General features: G+C 39.7%; 1 protein-coding gene and 1 long non-coding RNA gene across 4 annotated transcripts in view; one reads left to right on the forward strand and one right to left on the reverse strand.

Annotated features, from left to right (window-relative positions):
* Positions 1 to 1,001: 1,001 nt before the first annotated feature.
* LOC144246961 (uncharacterized) lies at positions 1,002 to 9,029 on the reverse strand. Its single transcript, XR_013340688.1, has 3 exons — positions 8,382 to 9,029; positions 6,081 to 6,202; positions 1,002 to 1,068 (listed from the first exon to the last, which is right to left on the reverse strand). It is a non-coding gene; the product is annotated as an uncharacterized LOC144246961 (long non-coding RNA).
* A 479-nt stretch (positions 9,030 to 9,508) lies between these two features.
* Positions 9,509 to 15,908, forward strand: part of RUNX1T1 (RUNX1 partner transcriptional co-repressor 1) — a 114,726-nt gene continuing 108,326 nt past the window's right edge. For 2 of the 3 annotated variants that reach the window (XM_021543195.3, XM_021543196.3), the window contains exon 1: positions 9,509 to 9,735. Coding sequence is in view for 1 of the 3 variants with exons in the window: in XM_021543196.3 (XP_021398871.1) it covers positions 9,708 to 9,735 (28 nt within the window). In the remaining 2 variants the exon portion in view is untranslated. The other variant, XM_077782939.1, reaches the window with a different exon arrangement.

A 15,908-nucleotide genomic window follows, 5' to 3' on the forward strand; every position in this document is an offset into this window, starting at 1 on the left:
TAAACCAGATGGAAATACGGGCTATGGCAGTCAGGATATGTGACAGACATGAAGTAAAATGGAGGTAGAAAAAAAATCAAGAATATATTTGAAAAACCACCATATAAAAATATAACAGAACTGGTGTTGTTCATCAACATTATAAAATTTGAAGCAAATTCATACTTAAACTCCCATTTAAAAGGCCAATCTTTTTTATTAACTGCTTAGAAGAGACACTGAAAATAAACAGGATAAAGAAAAGGAGTGTGCTTTTGAGAGTTTAAAGGCTCTATTGACTACATTCTCAGTTCTGGCATTTTATGATATTTCTCAGTCTACAGCTGTTTCAGCAGATGCCAGCAGCTATGGTCTTGGTATGGTGCTACTCCAATTACATGGACATGATTGGAAACCTGTAGCTTATTGTTCCAGATAGCTTTCAGATGCCAAAACCAAGCACAATCCAATAGAGAGAGAATATTGGGCAACCATATGGGCACAAAAAGAATGATATAGCATGTTCTTGGTCTTGATAATGTCTAATGACAACCCCATGATTCCTATTTTATTAATAGGGTACTCTTTAGACTGTAGAGATCATTCACACATTTGAAATACAGACAAATTCCCCTGCTGTAAAATCTGTTCACATTAAGCTCATCTGGAAACTTATGGAGATCACTCTTGTCAGTAGAAGCACCATCAAAGCCAAAGTTAGTGTTCTTTTGATGCACTGGGATCACTACAGAAACCAGATATGTTAAACTAATCACATGTGGCTTTTGCACTATTGCTACCCTGGTTTCAGTGATCTAACCCTGCTAGCTCAGGCATTTATCAGTGACCATCCATGGCTTCAGCAGGCAGAAACAGACAGTCTAAGACTACTTGCCTGTAATTAACAACTCTTCATGTTTCCTGTATCTCTTTTCTAATAATTGTAGTTTGCCCTTTAGAAGTGAAGTTATTACAAAAGAAACATGAGTGACTTTGATATTTATTCAGTTGAAGAGCGGTATATAGGTACAAGAGTTCCAAGTAGCTAGCTCCAAAACCTTGGGGATAAAATCAGAAGTCTTGTGATACCTAGGGGAAAAAAAAAAATTAGAGAAAACTCATATAAAGCATTTAATGGGAGACTTTAGGAAAGAATAGTGAAAGCAGCATCTGAAGTAGAAAAATGGTTGGTTGCTTGAGGTTTCTTGTTTTTCTTTTCTTTCTGTTTTTTTGATTTTAAGATGTGTGGCTATCATGCTTCTCACTCATTCCACACAGAAGTCAAACACTGAAAAGTTTATATACAAATATATATATATATATATATGAGCTAGATACTCTGTAAGGTATACAAAGCCTGTGAGGCCTAATTCAATAGTTTTTGTGATGTGGAATAACCCCCAATACACAACAACCAACATGATGAAAATCTGCCATTTTACATGGCTCTGCTTAAAGGTGTTCAGATGAACAGATGTTAACTCTAGGAATCCTCAAAATTTCTTCTTTAATGATTGGAACAAATCCCAAAGTTTATGCAAGCTCATTAGGAAACCTTGTTCTGATATATCTGGATGGGCAAGAATTTTAGATTTCCTTAGTTTGTTTCACTCCCTATTACTGACCTCTGAAATGCTGATCAAGAGACAGTCATACCACTAAGGAGATAATTTTGTTGAAGAATGCTAAATTTAATAAACAGTAATCTCAAGCTTTGAAACTGGAAATCTGAAAGAATCAATTTCAGAGAAGTCACAGAAAAGAGAGGAACTGGCTTCATGTTGAAATCACTGAAGCCTACAATTCATCAGGAACTGCAATTTGCTGTCATGTAGCAAATTTCACTAGAAGATTGTTTATGGATTGAGAAGGTAAAGGGGGGCTTGGGGAGATGTACACTGCTTCCTCAAAACTATATGAGAAGAGAAACAAACAAAACTGGAAAGCTTCCAGGCAAAAAATGTTACAAAGATAAATAGGCCTTTATTAAGCAAAGTTTTAACAATTACTCACTGTGAGAAGAGGGAAATACTTATTTACCTTCTCACAGTGAGCCAAATCCTTCCTCAAACTCACAGACACCACAGTGATATCAGACATGAAGATATTTAATCAGAAATGATCATTTCTGACATGAGACCGCTCAAAAAGCTTATTTTCTTATTCAGATGCTTGGAAAGTGTCTGGGGCTGCTGTAAGCTGCACCTTTAGCAGCATATCCTGTAGGTGGTGAAAGCAGCTCCAAAGTCACAGTTTCTTGGGTTTCTTGGATGATTTAGAGACACAGTTTATAAGCTGTGTCACTGCTGGCAGAGAAAAAAACACAAGTCAAACCGGGGAAAGTACTCGTTTCAATATTTTAATTTGTTTATATATTGCAGACAGTTTCTAGTTTCTAGTTTTGAAATTTTTCAAGATGCCTTCTAAATTTGACTTACCTGGTTTCTGTTATGTAGGACTCAACTATCAAATACAATACATTTAGTTTTATTTTTTTGCCCATGGTTAAAAGGAAAGTAATTATATAAGAAAAAAAGAAATTTGAGCTAAAAAAAAAATTACTTGAAAAGAACAGCATTTTTAGTAATAAGGTTTGTGAGTGTTCTAGTTCAGCTCCTTTCCTAAGAAAGCAGTGGCCAAACATGTCAGTTATTTCAGTGAGACAGAATCAGGTTGTTTCTACAGACGGGCAATAAATTATTATGGCACGTCACATGAGGTTTTGACACATGCAGCAGCACCTAATTTCAAGAAAAGTTCCAGCAAACTGATGGAGTATACACCAGAATTCAACTAAAGGTGGCTGAATTTAGCTCTTTAACCATACAACTTGTGGAATTTCTTAGACATTCTCATTGTTAATTTCACTTTAAAATGTAATTTTGCACATTGCACTGTGTAGTGTTAAAAGTGTTATATTTATTTCCTCTTTTTCCTATAAATAGCAGGTCTCATACTGTGCTTCGTTCTTTCTGGATATTTCTGTATTATGGTTTATTTACTTCCTATGTCCTCTTAACTTGCATCTTTAAACATTTTCAAAAAAAAAGCTTTTGCCAGTGAAAGGGAAAAAATATTTCTGTCTTCTGTAAGACATAATTTTTTTCATTACTTCTACTTTTACAGTTTGTCTGAAAAGAGAAATAGTAAGTGACTGATGTATCAAAACATCTTCCCTGTAATGATGTGCATAGGACACAACATTTTAAGTTGCTATTGATCTGCAAATAACAATTCCTGAGATTTCGTCATTTTTTTTCTAAAAATAGGCCATGCTTTAAATAGAGTCCAACAAATGCAGTAATATCAGACTCAATTATCTAGCTGAGGTTTTTTCTCAGCAGTTTGAAACATTGAAATACCATCTTTGTTCACTATGATACTTGATTGCTAGGGTTTTTTTTTTAATAAAATATCTACTTTATGTTCAGATATATTTTTCAGCTGAAATGGTGAACTACATCCTCCTTAGTACTTGATTTTTCAATTGTTATCTTGTGAATTCTAATACAGCCATGGAAGGACTGTATTTGAGCAAGCTTTTGATTCACATATGAACAGTTAAAACATATGAGTACAGACACAACACAATGTAAACACAATGTAAACACAATATAAAGGGAATTAGAATGTCAACATCTCTAGGTGGCTTGTAGAGTATTTCTGGACTTCTGTGAGGAGTATCTCAGGTTATGGAACACATTGATTTTAAAGCAATCACAATAAAAGTCATCTTCAAGAGGAGAATTTTCCTTGTTTTTTTTTAAGACAGCAGCTTTAAATCCTACCTTTGTTTAACTTAGTTTGATGCAAATATAAACAGTGGTTAGGGGGATGTGGAAAATGCGGTTTCAGTTACATCATACTGAGGTCATGATATTAATAGAGTTCCCAGCTTAGACCAGTTTGTTTTTATTTACAGCTGGAGACATGGAGATCTGATATACCAATAGAGGACTTCACCCCTCTTTATGAAATCTGAATGAGACAGATTTTCAACATGGGAGCATGATTGGTATACTGGTTAGCTACAGCTGGCAGGGAAATGCAGTTTTATTCCCAATTTAAGCATGTATGTAAGTGGAATAATGTACTGTCAACATGTCAGTGAAAAAGATAAGAGAGTTATGTTGTTAGCCTTCCATATACAAAATGTCACTGTACTTTTTAGGAGATGTAGCACTGAGGGACTATGTATACACAAAAGGAAACCTGGAACAGATCATGCACCTTGGATCCATTACCTCATAGTAGCTGTGCACCATTATGTACATTACAGATGGTCTCTGTCTCTAGTTAAACAGTAGGTATATTTAAAAAGGGATCCTGCTGGCCTTCAGAGGTTGTCCTAAGAGAGGTCTCCCCTCCACCTCAGAGGAAAGGGTCCCTCAGCCAGCAGCTCAACTTCAAGGGACTTCTAGTGGTGTTTAGGTAAAAGGCTTCATGGCTGCTTATTTTATTACTGTCTGATATTAGATCACTATTGTTTATTGCAGGTGGCTGCCCGGCAGGTGGGGAGCTAAGGAACTGTACGTGTGTGTTAGGGCAACGGTTTCCCCTTGTTAGGCGAGGTATCCCCTGTGCGAGTGTGTGTGTGTGTGTGTGTGTCAGTTAATACAGTACTTATTGCTTCCAGGAACCTCAACAGCAAAATGTTTCCTGCACTTTGACATTGATGAAAAACAAATTTGTTATTTCCATTTTGGTGTTTTTGTGTTTGTTATAGAACAAGTACTAAGCCTGTATTATTTCAGTACTATCTGTTCTCTTGGTTTCAGCACAGACAAAAATATTTCAGCGCCAAAGATAAATATTTTATATTTAAAAATACATTTAAATATTAATTTGATTAATATTCAATGTCTATTTATTTGCATAACTAAACCAGAGACAATGGATTCAGACAAGATTAGCTGTTTGCTTCTGTAAAGCAGAAACTTTTCAAATAATTTTTTCTCTTTTTGCTTGGTGTGCTTTATTTAACCAGTAGAATTTTTTTTTCTTGAAAAGATCTAGGTTTTAATAAGAAACCATATTTCACTGAAAATGAGTGACAAAGCTGGCATTCCCACAAATGACTGCCAATATATTATTTTTGTTTATGTGATCTTTCCAAAATAACACAGCTCCTCTTTTTCTGTCACTATGCACATATTCTTCATCAAAGTGCTTCAAAATGCTGCAAAATTAAAGCAGTTTTGACGATGTCAAAAGGCAAATAAGAATGCAAAAAGTATCCTTAGTATATATTTTAATTAAGGAATATATTGAATAAATATACATGAAGCAGAGCTAAAATCTATGCTATTAGAAAAGAAGATGTCAAAATGAGTATCAATGGAGTTTGTAACCTTTGGAAAGCAGATAGTCTGTTTTATTTTTTTTTTTAATTTGGAAAGAACTTAACATATTTTCCTCACTACCAAAGGGTAAACAATAGTAAGCACAGAAAGAAAGGCAGGTAATATGTCAGCTCTTGCAGCATGTACATCACCTAGTGGACATGCTTTGCATACTAAAGGGTGGGGATGGGATCTATCCTGCAAATGCATATTTTCTGCTCATGTTATCAAGTGTTAATCCTGGTGTGTGTTTTCCACACATGTGGGGCTGCAAAGCGCACCCAGCAACTTGTGGCTCACCTATCCCAGCCCTTGCCAAGCCCCGGAGAGGGGGCAGCATTTCTGCAACACAGCACTTCTTTATGTTTTTGCTGCTTTTCTGTGCAGGGTTCAAAGCAGGATTTAGCCTGTATTCCCAAATAAACCAAAAATGATTTTCTGAAGAAAGCGTACGCGACATTGACGTAATCCTGCAGCAGACTCCATCCCGCTGCAATCCTCTGCACTGCTCAACCTACAAAATGTGTGCAAACAGACTGAGGGGAAAACAAAGCGTGGCCCACACGAATATGCAAAATACACTTGCAAATTAGAGGGAAAATTGGAAAGATATGGTTAAGGCAAAGGTTTGTGAGTTAAAGCTATCGATGATCCAGCTTAGCATACTATCTGACTGTTTAGTTTTACACAAATATTTACTGCATCACTTCATGCAAATGAGAGCTTCTCAAGTGAATGCTGTTGTAGCTACCTACAGACCTGATCTGGATGCCAAGGCCCAATCCAGCTTCAGCAGAAGCAAACAGCGAGATCCTTGTGCACTTCATGGATTCTGAAAGTAAGCTTTTGGAAGTGGAAAACACATTTGTAGAGGAACATCCCTGAAAAAAAAAGGATGGACTTAATGTCTGAAGTGTGACTGGAAAAGTGTTTGAGGAGCATGAGTTCTGGATGGGAACATGTGACAATATGTAACACTCTGAGCTGCAAGGCAGTGACAATTAAGAGGGACATACTTGTCTCTATTTTTAAACAGCAATGAGGTGAGTTGATATTTAAGTTCTCTTCCAAGAATTTCAGTGCAGATGACTGCCCATAGTATAATTATTCACAGTAAAGACTGAGCCATGTTTCAGCTCTGAACATTTGATCGGTCTCTGTACAATCAAAATATAGTCAGATTTGGACAGCCTAGCAGGATATTTCTGACTTCCATGTGCAACTATACTTTAACCAGCCTTTCTCTCACACAATGTCACACAGTGATACACAGTGTAAATCCTTCATATGTCAAATCAGACATGGCATCTACAGTCTGCAGAAAAAAATGTGCAGGGTGTAAAGTTACCAAGTATTTGTGAGGTCTAGTGTGAGGCTGCATTTTTTTTTTTTTTCCCTTCCTAAAACCTGAATTTATCTTCCAAAGAACATGTTTATTTTTCCTTTTTTTTTACACAAAACCACATCTACCTTCTCTGGGAAATAAATATAGAAAAGCAAAAGGTATGGATAAGAGAAGTTTGCAATAAGCCAGGCTTCAAGCATCAGCTTTACAATATAACGATAAGACTCAATGGTTACAATCTTTTGTTATTTAGGAATCATGTCAATTCTCCCAGCATGTCTAAGAAAAATATAGTTACCATGAAGTAGTTGGCATTTAACACTCTCTACCACACTCCATTATCTGAGAAGGTTTTGTCCTTACTGGGAACAGTGAGAAATGTCATATAAGATGAGCCAGAGCTGGGAGTTTAAATAGGTGATTTCTGTATTTTTCTCATTATGAAATGAGACCACAGAAGTCTATAAACTTCATGGATATTAAATTGCTAATAGTTCAGATTAGATTTTCCAGACTTTTTAAATCTAAGCTGATGCTCATCCACTAAGTTGAACAGTAGTGCCTAGAAAGTTGATTGATCTTTTGGAGTGAATGTACACACCAAAGAGGAAGCATTGTAGGGTTTTTTAAAAAGCTGTAAACTGAGAATTAGGAGTCAGTGTTCAATCTGTGACAATTCGTCAAAACATGGTGTGAGACCACTGGCAAACCTCTTCTTTATTTGTCACCTTACACATAGAACAATTGGAACGAAAGTATCATGCCACAAAGATTTTCAAACTGAAATTTCTAAATCTGCTGAAGACAAAAGAAGCCTTATAAAATTTGCTATATTTAGATTATTTTTAAATATTTGAAGATACTTTTTAAAAGAGTATCCCATAATTTTGGCTTTGAAATAGACCTCTGTAAAACAGATAGTTTTTAAATTAGAAATCAATGACAGACTTGTGGCTGCTCACCATCTTTGTAAATTGAAATCACAGTAGACCAAAACATGTCCTGATTTATGTAGTGTAGAGCTGAAATTACTCCAAATTCGACCCTGGATTACAAGATACTGACCAGTTCATTAAAGTTCCATATCCTGAAATGTCTGCAGAAAAGGTAGCTTTATCCAGATAATAAAATATATTTTAAACATATTTTCAAAATCAAACAAAATTTCAAAGCCAGCAACAGAGGCAAATACTGTTGTAAATATGCAGATAAATATAGATAAAAATATTTCCCCCCTTTTGGAAACGTGTATGCCTTTATAATAAACACACAGAATGCTACTTTGCATTCAATATGTCTATTTAAAATTAAGTATTTGTAAATTTGCAAGATCAGGCCTATAGTGTATGTGTGTGTGTGTGCGTGTGTGTACGTGTATGTACAGGAATAAAGAAAGCAGCTTGATTAGAAGTTCTATTCCATGCTCACTCTTTTACTTAACATCTAACATTGGAAAAAATGAAGCTAAATGTTCCAGCATTTCTGACAGTTCCAATCCATTATCTGCAATCTGAAAAAAAAAAAAGTACTTTTTTACAGTGAAGCAAATGTAAGAAGTTTTTTTTTTTTTTCTCTTTGTGGAGACGCCTTCTTTATATGGTGACAACATGACAGCAGAGATACCAGTTAACTGTAGATTGTGTGACTGACAATAATATTCTCTGCAACACGTAGAAGGGAATAACTGATGAATCAGAAAATATATGGATGCCTACCGAAATGATTATGTAATGAAACACGAAGTCAAATGGTGGCATGCTTCTATTAATTGTAGATGATAGTAATTAATTTTCACTGCAGTTGTGATCATGTCGCTGCTTTCAGAAGAATCCAGAATCCCCTTCCAGGAAAGTGTGAAATTGCATCTGGGTTCTTCAAGCCATGAAAGACTATAAATTTCTTTTAAAATAAGAGAGGGAGGCCTTCCTAGATACTGTACTTTAGAAAGAGGAAAAAACAAAGAGAAAAAGAAAATGATAATTGTTTTCTCTAAGGCTATTATCTAATGCAAAAGCAAACAGTCTGACTGGAAATCAGCTAACAGAAGGGGATTAGAGAGTAGATCTGAGAGTGGCTTGATTTCTAGCACTGCTGTCTCTTCACACAGTGATGAGACACAGGCAGAGCAGCCAGGAGCTCTCCAGATGGCTAGAGAAAGTGTTTGTCTTGGGTTACTGCAGGGCAGTCTGGACTCTTAAAGCCGGGGAGGCATCATTAGGGAGCAAGTTAGATGTCCACCCAGTAAAAGCGAGCGAAAGAAAGAAAGAGTAGGCAGGCTGCCCGAGAGGGACCACGCTCGCCTATTGTTAACATATACTTGACCCCCACTAACCTCTTCACGACACAGATGTCTCCTACCTCTATCACCTCCCACTGCTTTAAGCCCTCCCCCCCTGCACCTGGGTAGCGGGGCCGGCCCGGCTGCCGGCAGTATGCTGCCTGCCTCGCGCGCTGCCTGCTAGCGGGAGCCGGGCGCAGCGAGCGGCGGCGGCGCAGCCTCGGCCGGGCGGCGGGCTCGGCTCCGCACCGCTCGGCTCCGCACCCCCGGCTCGGCTCGGCTTCGCCGCGGGCTCAGCTATGCGTCGGCTGCTCGGGGACAGACACAGACCCCGCCACTGACAGCGGCCGCTCCCTGCGCTCCACATCACGTTTGTCTGAGGCGGCGGCGGCGGCGGCGGCAGCAGCAAGGAGAAGGACCTGGGCATTAACTATCTCGACTTGGAGACTTTGCTTTATTTTTGGTTCTTGTCCTTTCCCGTGGAACCAGTAGTCTCTCTCGAGCTGATCCTCCTTTAAAAAAAAAAAAAAAAAAAAAAAAAGAGCGAGAGAGGGTGGTGGGGGGGGTGGGGGGGGGAAGAGCAGCTGGAGTTTCTCCTCAGCTCGTTTTGACTTTTGTGGACGTGGATCATCTGGACTGGGAAGGGAAGCCGCGCGGCGCTGCTCTCCCCTTTCCCACCCCCTCGCCCCTCCAGCAGCCTGGGCTGCCGTCTCTCCCCCGAGCAGGACGGGAACTTTTATTTGCAGCTCGCAGCCCGTGGCGAATGGTGGGCATCTCCGGTCCTCTGCAGTGTGAGTACGGGCGCGGGCAGGGCTGGCTGGGCAGGGCGCGCCGGGGCGGGGGGAGCCCGAGCCCCTTTTCTTTCCCTTTCTCCTCTCCCGCAGGGCTCCCCGGGCTATGAGAGGCTCCCGTGGCTGTAACTAACCCAGGCGGACCGGGGCTGCTGCTGTGCCCGGGCCAGGTTAGCGCTGCATGCAGCCTTACACGCTCTGTCCCCGGCTTACAAACTAGCACCCCGGATACTGCTCAAGAGCTCAGAAACAACATAACCCAGTTTTGGCAGAAAATAACCCTCCCAGGCATATATTATAACAAAGCGTTAGATTTCTGTCTGGATTTAGGACTTGTCTTTTTCCTTCCTGCCTCCCCTCTCTCCAGGCTCTAGCGCTGGCCAGTGTGAGTTGGAGTGGCTGAAATATTTCTGATGGGATTGTTTTGTTTCGCTTGTTGTCTCACTACAATCATAGGTTTGTGCAGCACTGGCAACATCTTTTAGGACTATTTTGAAAGAAATATTTTAGGCTGTGCATGTCTCCTTTAGCTGATCCGCGGTCTTGCAAATAGCTTGTTTACTAAAACGACAGGATAACGCTAGGGATTGCATTTCCGAAACTGCCATACACTGTAACTGTGTCATCTCCTCTGGCTGTGCTGAAGGGTTCGATTCCATAAATTCGCAACAGGCCATTGATAAGGGAGATTGGAAGGATGAAAACCACATTCCCGGCCATTTAGACAAGCCTTTGACTTTTGCGGAGTTCGAGTCCTTTTGTTACTGCCAAAGTTGAGAAATTTGGTTTAGTGCAGGGAAGGATTTGCCACTCTAGCAGGAGCACCCGTGACTCCGTTTCAGAAGTAATTTATAGCGACCTAGCTGTCGTTCTTGTACTCCGCTCCCCTAGATGTTAGAGAGAAACCGAAAGTAACTAATCGGACGCAGCTCTTTAAATCGTTCATGCTGCAACCAGGAGCTAAAATGTTGCTTCCCTCAGTTCAGTGATAAGTTTAAAGGAGGGAGCGAGAGGGTATGGGGAGCCGAAGCAGCCTCCCCCTCCTGCCTCCCAGGTTGCAGCCGGAGCCGGGCGCGGCGGGACCGCCCTGCCCGACAGCAGCCGGAGGCTCTCCGGCATCGCCGCTGTGGGCAACAGACGCCTCGAAGCCGCTCGGGTTTCTCTGGGAAGGCAGCCCTCCATCTTCCGATCCGTAGCAGGCTCTGCCCGCCGCCCCCTCCTACCTCTGCCATGCCCTAAATCACGGCAGGGAGACGATCCGTCTCTCGCAGCCGCCCGGCCGTGACGCCCGGGAGCCGGCAGCTCCCGCCCCGCAGGTAGCTCAGGAGCGGGCTGCGATCTGCTGAGTCCGCGGCAGCAAGTCTGACCGAAAGAGCTGCTTAAGTTTTCCACTGACAATCACAGCCGGGCGGGAAGCGCCTGCCTTCGCCTGCCTTCGCGGCCCCAAGGTGCGCTATGCACGACTGCGCGCCCGCCTGTGCGGGCGATGCTGAACGCGCCGAGGGCACAGCGCGGCGTGGCAAGGGCTGGGCAAGAATGGGTATATGTCTTTAAAATCAGCCTGCGGGAGCTGCCGGCTGTCTCTGGGAAAGCAGCAAGTGCCAAACGCTTGGCTATTGGCGTAGCCCTGGCTAACTGGAAGAATGTCTTGTGAGTCTTGGTATGTACAGCCAAGCGTTTGCTCCAGCAAGTACTCCTGTGCTTAATGTAATGCTGACCCCTTTAACTTTTAACATCGCTTCTCCTAATTAATCTGTTCAGGCCCCAGACTTAAATGGCTGTCCACAGCTGCTGCAAATTGATTTATCCCCTGATGGTGGTCCGAGTTGCTGACCAAAGCAGGATTTTTTTCTCCTCCCCATTTTTAGTCTACTAATCTGTTTTGACTTATTTCCTACTTACAGTAATGCTTGAATGCTTTTTGAAGGACTTGGAAAATATCTTCCATAGACATGTAACTAGAAACATAATTATTGTATTTGTAAACACAATATGTTAGGGCTAAGGGTGAGTATAATTTATTTAACTACACGCTTGAAGCCTTACACTTCCGTCTTAATTTCTGCATCCTGACAGATGCAATGGAAAGTTTAAATAAGCAACTTTGTTAACTGAAGTTTGAGGCAAGATGTGAAAGACGATTTTGGAGTTGAATTCTATTGTTCAGATTTTCTGTTCAGCTTTTCTGTTAACGGCTTAGTGAATCTGGATAGCTGAGAGGATTGAAACTGGTTTCTAATGGTTGTTAAAGTTGATGCTTGACCTTTCCATGGGAAGTCTGAAAACCTCATTCAGTTTATTCTGGGCTGATTTCCTTAGGAAATTCAATATGATCAGGGAATTTCCTTCAGCTCAGCTGAATGGTAAAAAAGTTACTCCATCTTGTTTATGCATTCTGGTTTTAGCACTAGGTGTTTCTGTGTCTCCCCTTCAATAGGAAGATAATAGGAAAAGACAGGAGTATGGCTCATTCATAACTATACAGTCTGTGAAAATATGAAATTGGCAAAGGCTTTGTTAGGTGTGAGATTCACTGCAGATTTGCTGTAAAGGTTTACAATTGGGAGCTTACAATAACTATGCTTGATAATTGATAACTTAAGGTCAGTTTCATCATATCTGAACCTTCAGTATAATTGCTACTGTTTTCAATTAATGAGTCATTTTCCTTCACTGTCATGGGAAGCTCAACATCAATGCAAGAAAATGCCAAACTCCACCAAAAATCCAACAGACTCTTGAATCTGTTTGTGACTCTGGCAAGCTGGAGCCAGGCGAGGGGTACAAGAGATGATAGCAGGACTTCTTTCTGTCCTGTGCTTGCAGAAGGGTGAGCGGCTGGGTTCTTGAGCCATGAGCATGCTGTAGGGAGACAAGAACCATTCTGTTTGTAATGGAATGCAGACAGCAGTGTTAGGTCACTGCTTCCTGGCAACTGCTGCACAAGTTGTTTTTCTTCAAAGGCTTTGAGCTTTTAAATAGTTTCCAAAATCTTTTTAAGTAAAACGCTGCCTTCTACAATTTTTGACCACCTTAACTTGTTTTGTGCCTAAATAATGGACCAGTAAAACATCACACAGTATCTCTCATCTGTGTACGCTTAACACTATGTATGCCTGTATGCACATAGTTTTATACAGGCAGTATTGTTTTTGGAATAATGGGGGAGAAAAATAGCTCCACCTGGAGTGCTGGTCAGTGGATAGTCATTTCAGGACATTCTTCCCTGTCAAATCCTGTTTCTCACTTCCCTGAAATGAACTTCAGACGACAGGCGTTTAATGTGAAGCTCGCCTCACTGAGGTACTGTGCAGACTGCAAAAACTCCTCATTGCCAGACACTTTGGGTGAAATAGGCATCTGCAGTGTTTGCACTGGGGGTGATGGGAGAATAGGCTTGCAATTGTCATTTTCAACTTTCAAATCCACTTGCCACAGTCCATTACTGTTAAATCTTTAGCTAGTTGAATAAGGATATCAGTATGTTGCTATTGCAGGAGCTTCAGACTTTTTAGACTGGGGGGTGGAGGAGAAGGTCTTGTTCTTTGTTCTGTAGAAACTTAAGTTGTCATGCAGAGATCAAGAAGACTTAGTAGCTGAAATAAAACATGAATTTGCTGGTCTGAAGAGGCCATTTCTCATGGCTTGGCTAAAGAAATGTGAAAAGATAATTATTTTAATCTGAATACATTAAAAAAACTTGATCCATGTAGTTTGATCCATGCTCTTTTCCATGCAGTCTTTAACACAACCTACAATATGTAAGAAGTTGAAACTGACACTGAATTTAGTAATGAAAACGTAAAACATTAAAACTTTAAAACATTGGCTTCCAGGTTACATTGTCTTTGTGATGCTTCACATCAGAGATCTAAACCAGTTGGTTTAAAAACTGAACTTTAAAGGCAATGGGTCTTGGTTTTCCACATAGGCGTTCCTTTTTAAAGACCTGCTTTTAAAATGCACTTATCCTGTTCTTACTATTAACTTTATTAGTTTAATATATGGTAGCACAAATACATCAGGAAGTAGCAGACTGTGTGGTTTTGTGGATAAAGAAAAATGAACAGCAGACATAAAATCAAAGTCTGTTCTATCCTGCTCTTTAAAAGCTTTTTTTTTAATTTCCTCCCCTCCAAATTTTCATCTGAAAGACAATGACTTCCATCTTCATTTTTTTTTCTGCCATCGATATGAAAGTTTCCAAATAACGTTTAGATAACAGTGGACATTTTAATAAAGTAAACATTAGTTCAGTATAATGGAGGTAATTGTAAGTGATAAGAGCAGAGCAGGTTATCTGTGTATTGTTTAAACAGAAGGAGCTATTTTGCACCATTTCCAGTAGCCATCTGTAGAGGAGAAGGGTTTGCACCTGTCTGTCCACACTAATTATAGATTAGGTCCAAAGAAATGAAATTTGAGTAGCTTTTCTTTTAATGAAATCCATGGTGATTTTATTGTAAATGTGTTTTGTGTACAGACAGTGATGGTTTGTCTGTGAGTAAAATAAATTGCTGTATGGCTTTTACGTACTTGTAGTTGTAAAGCAGGATACTGCTGCATTAACAAAGGTCCTGAATAAAAATGCAGTGCTCCATTTAAGCCCTAGGCTTCAGTGATGTCTTTTGCTAGGCTTAATCAAAAAGGTTCACTGTAGGCACAGTTATTTAGGGGTATGTTTCAGGGTAGACTTTTCAGTTATCATCACTTTCATGTCAATGTACTGGCATGTAGGTGGTCCTTTGCCTGAAATATGAGGCAGAAATGGTTTCATGTTAAATATGTACACATATACATACGGACTGTGTCAGAAATAGTTTCCTCTGGTTTAACCTATATTATTAAAAAAAAGTGGAAAGAGTGAGAAACGCATTCTGAAGTAAAAGGTCACATGAATTTCTACCACATCTGTTTATAGTAATTATGAACATAATTAACATAAGAATTACAAGTGAGGTAATGACAAGCTGAGCTATGAGATATTATGCCATAATAGTCATATGTTGGAATTCTCACATTATAGCACACTAGAATTCACATATTCAATGCAAGAAAGAAAATGTTAGATTTTTATCTATTTTAATGCTTCAAAACTTATCTGCCTGGGGCAGATGGACTTTCCGCTTTAGAGGAAGGTAACCTATTATTACAAGAGAGTCAGTTGAAATTAAGATTTCTAGCCTGCAGCTTGGACTTTGAGACAGCTGTGCTTATGGAACGCCACTTCTGTTACACATTTGTATTCCGATTGTATTTATTTTATTAATACACAATGTTTTATTTTTAAATGTGTTTTCACAGCAAACTGCTTACATTAGGAAGGACCCTGGATTAGTTTCTTTTTTTAGAGTTTTGTGATTTGAGTAATAAAAGTATGGTCAACATAGACATAAGATGCACATGGTGACCCTGCAAGATGAGAATCTGGCCAATCCTAAATTAGTTCCTAAATCATGGAATATGTTCAAGGAAAAGCTCTGTAACAGAAATAACAAAAAAGAGCAGTCTCTAATTTGTGTGTAATAGTTTGAAATAATATATGCAGAAAAAAAATCTCTGTATTACCTTGCAGGTTGAATTAATTGAAAAGTCACTTATCTTTAGAAATGCGTAGAAAATGCCATTAAGTTTAGGAGCTAAGGTTTCAAACAAGTTGACTAACTTTTGTAATATGACCTGTCTGATTACCTCCAAATACGGTTGTCACGCAACTGACAACTGGAGGAAGTTCAGGGAGAAGTGGCCCTTCTTCAGGGTAAAAATACTGGCTGAGGAATGCATAGTAAATTTGACATGTGAAAATCAGTTTGCCTTCACTTAAAAATCAAGGTCCTGGTTTTGCGATAGGAACATTTGGCCAACTGCTGTCTTTCCAAGGCTAAACATATAGAGTGGTTTATGAAAAAAAAAAAAATATTACCTTGTGCTATGTCTCAGTGATACCAAGAGGTTTTCACATTATTGGATTAGTGGAGGATTTGTGACAGACCCCTTTTTTATCTGACATTCATTGCAGTGACACGATTTTCACACACATGCCCTTCCCCCATCTAGGTTCTGGTTTTCACTTTGTATTATGTGTCAAATTCCTTTTATTCCTTTTCTTGTGGAATAAACTGCTATCTTGGACGAGTGATTTTGGAAGGAGTTTTGCACTGAACAATGCCAGT

The sequence above is a fragment of the Lonchura striata genome, chromosome 1 (genome assembly GCF_046129695.1).
Source record: "Lonchura striata isolate bLonStr1 chromosome 1, bLonStr1.mat, whole genome shotgun sequence".
Classification (NCBI taxonomy): domain Eukaryota; kingdom Metazoa; phylum Chordata; class Aves; order Passeriformes; family Estrildidae; genus Lonchura; species Lonchura striata.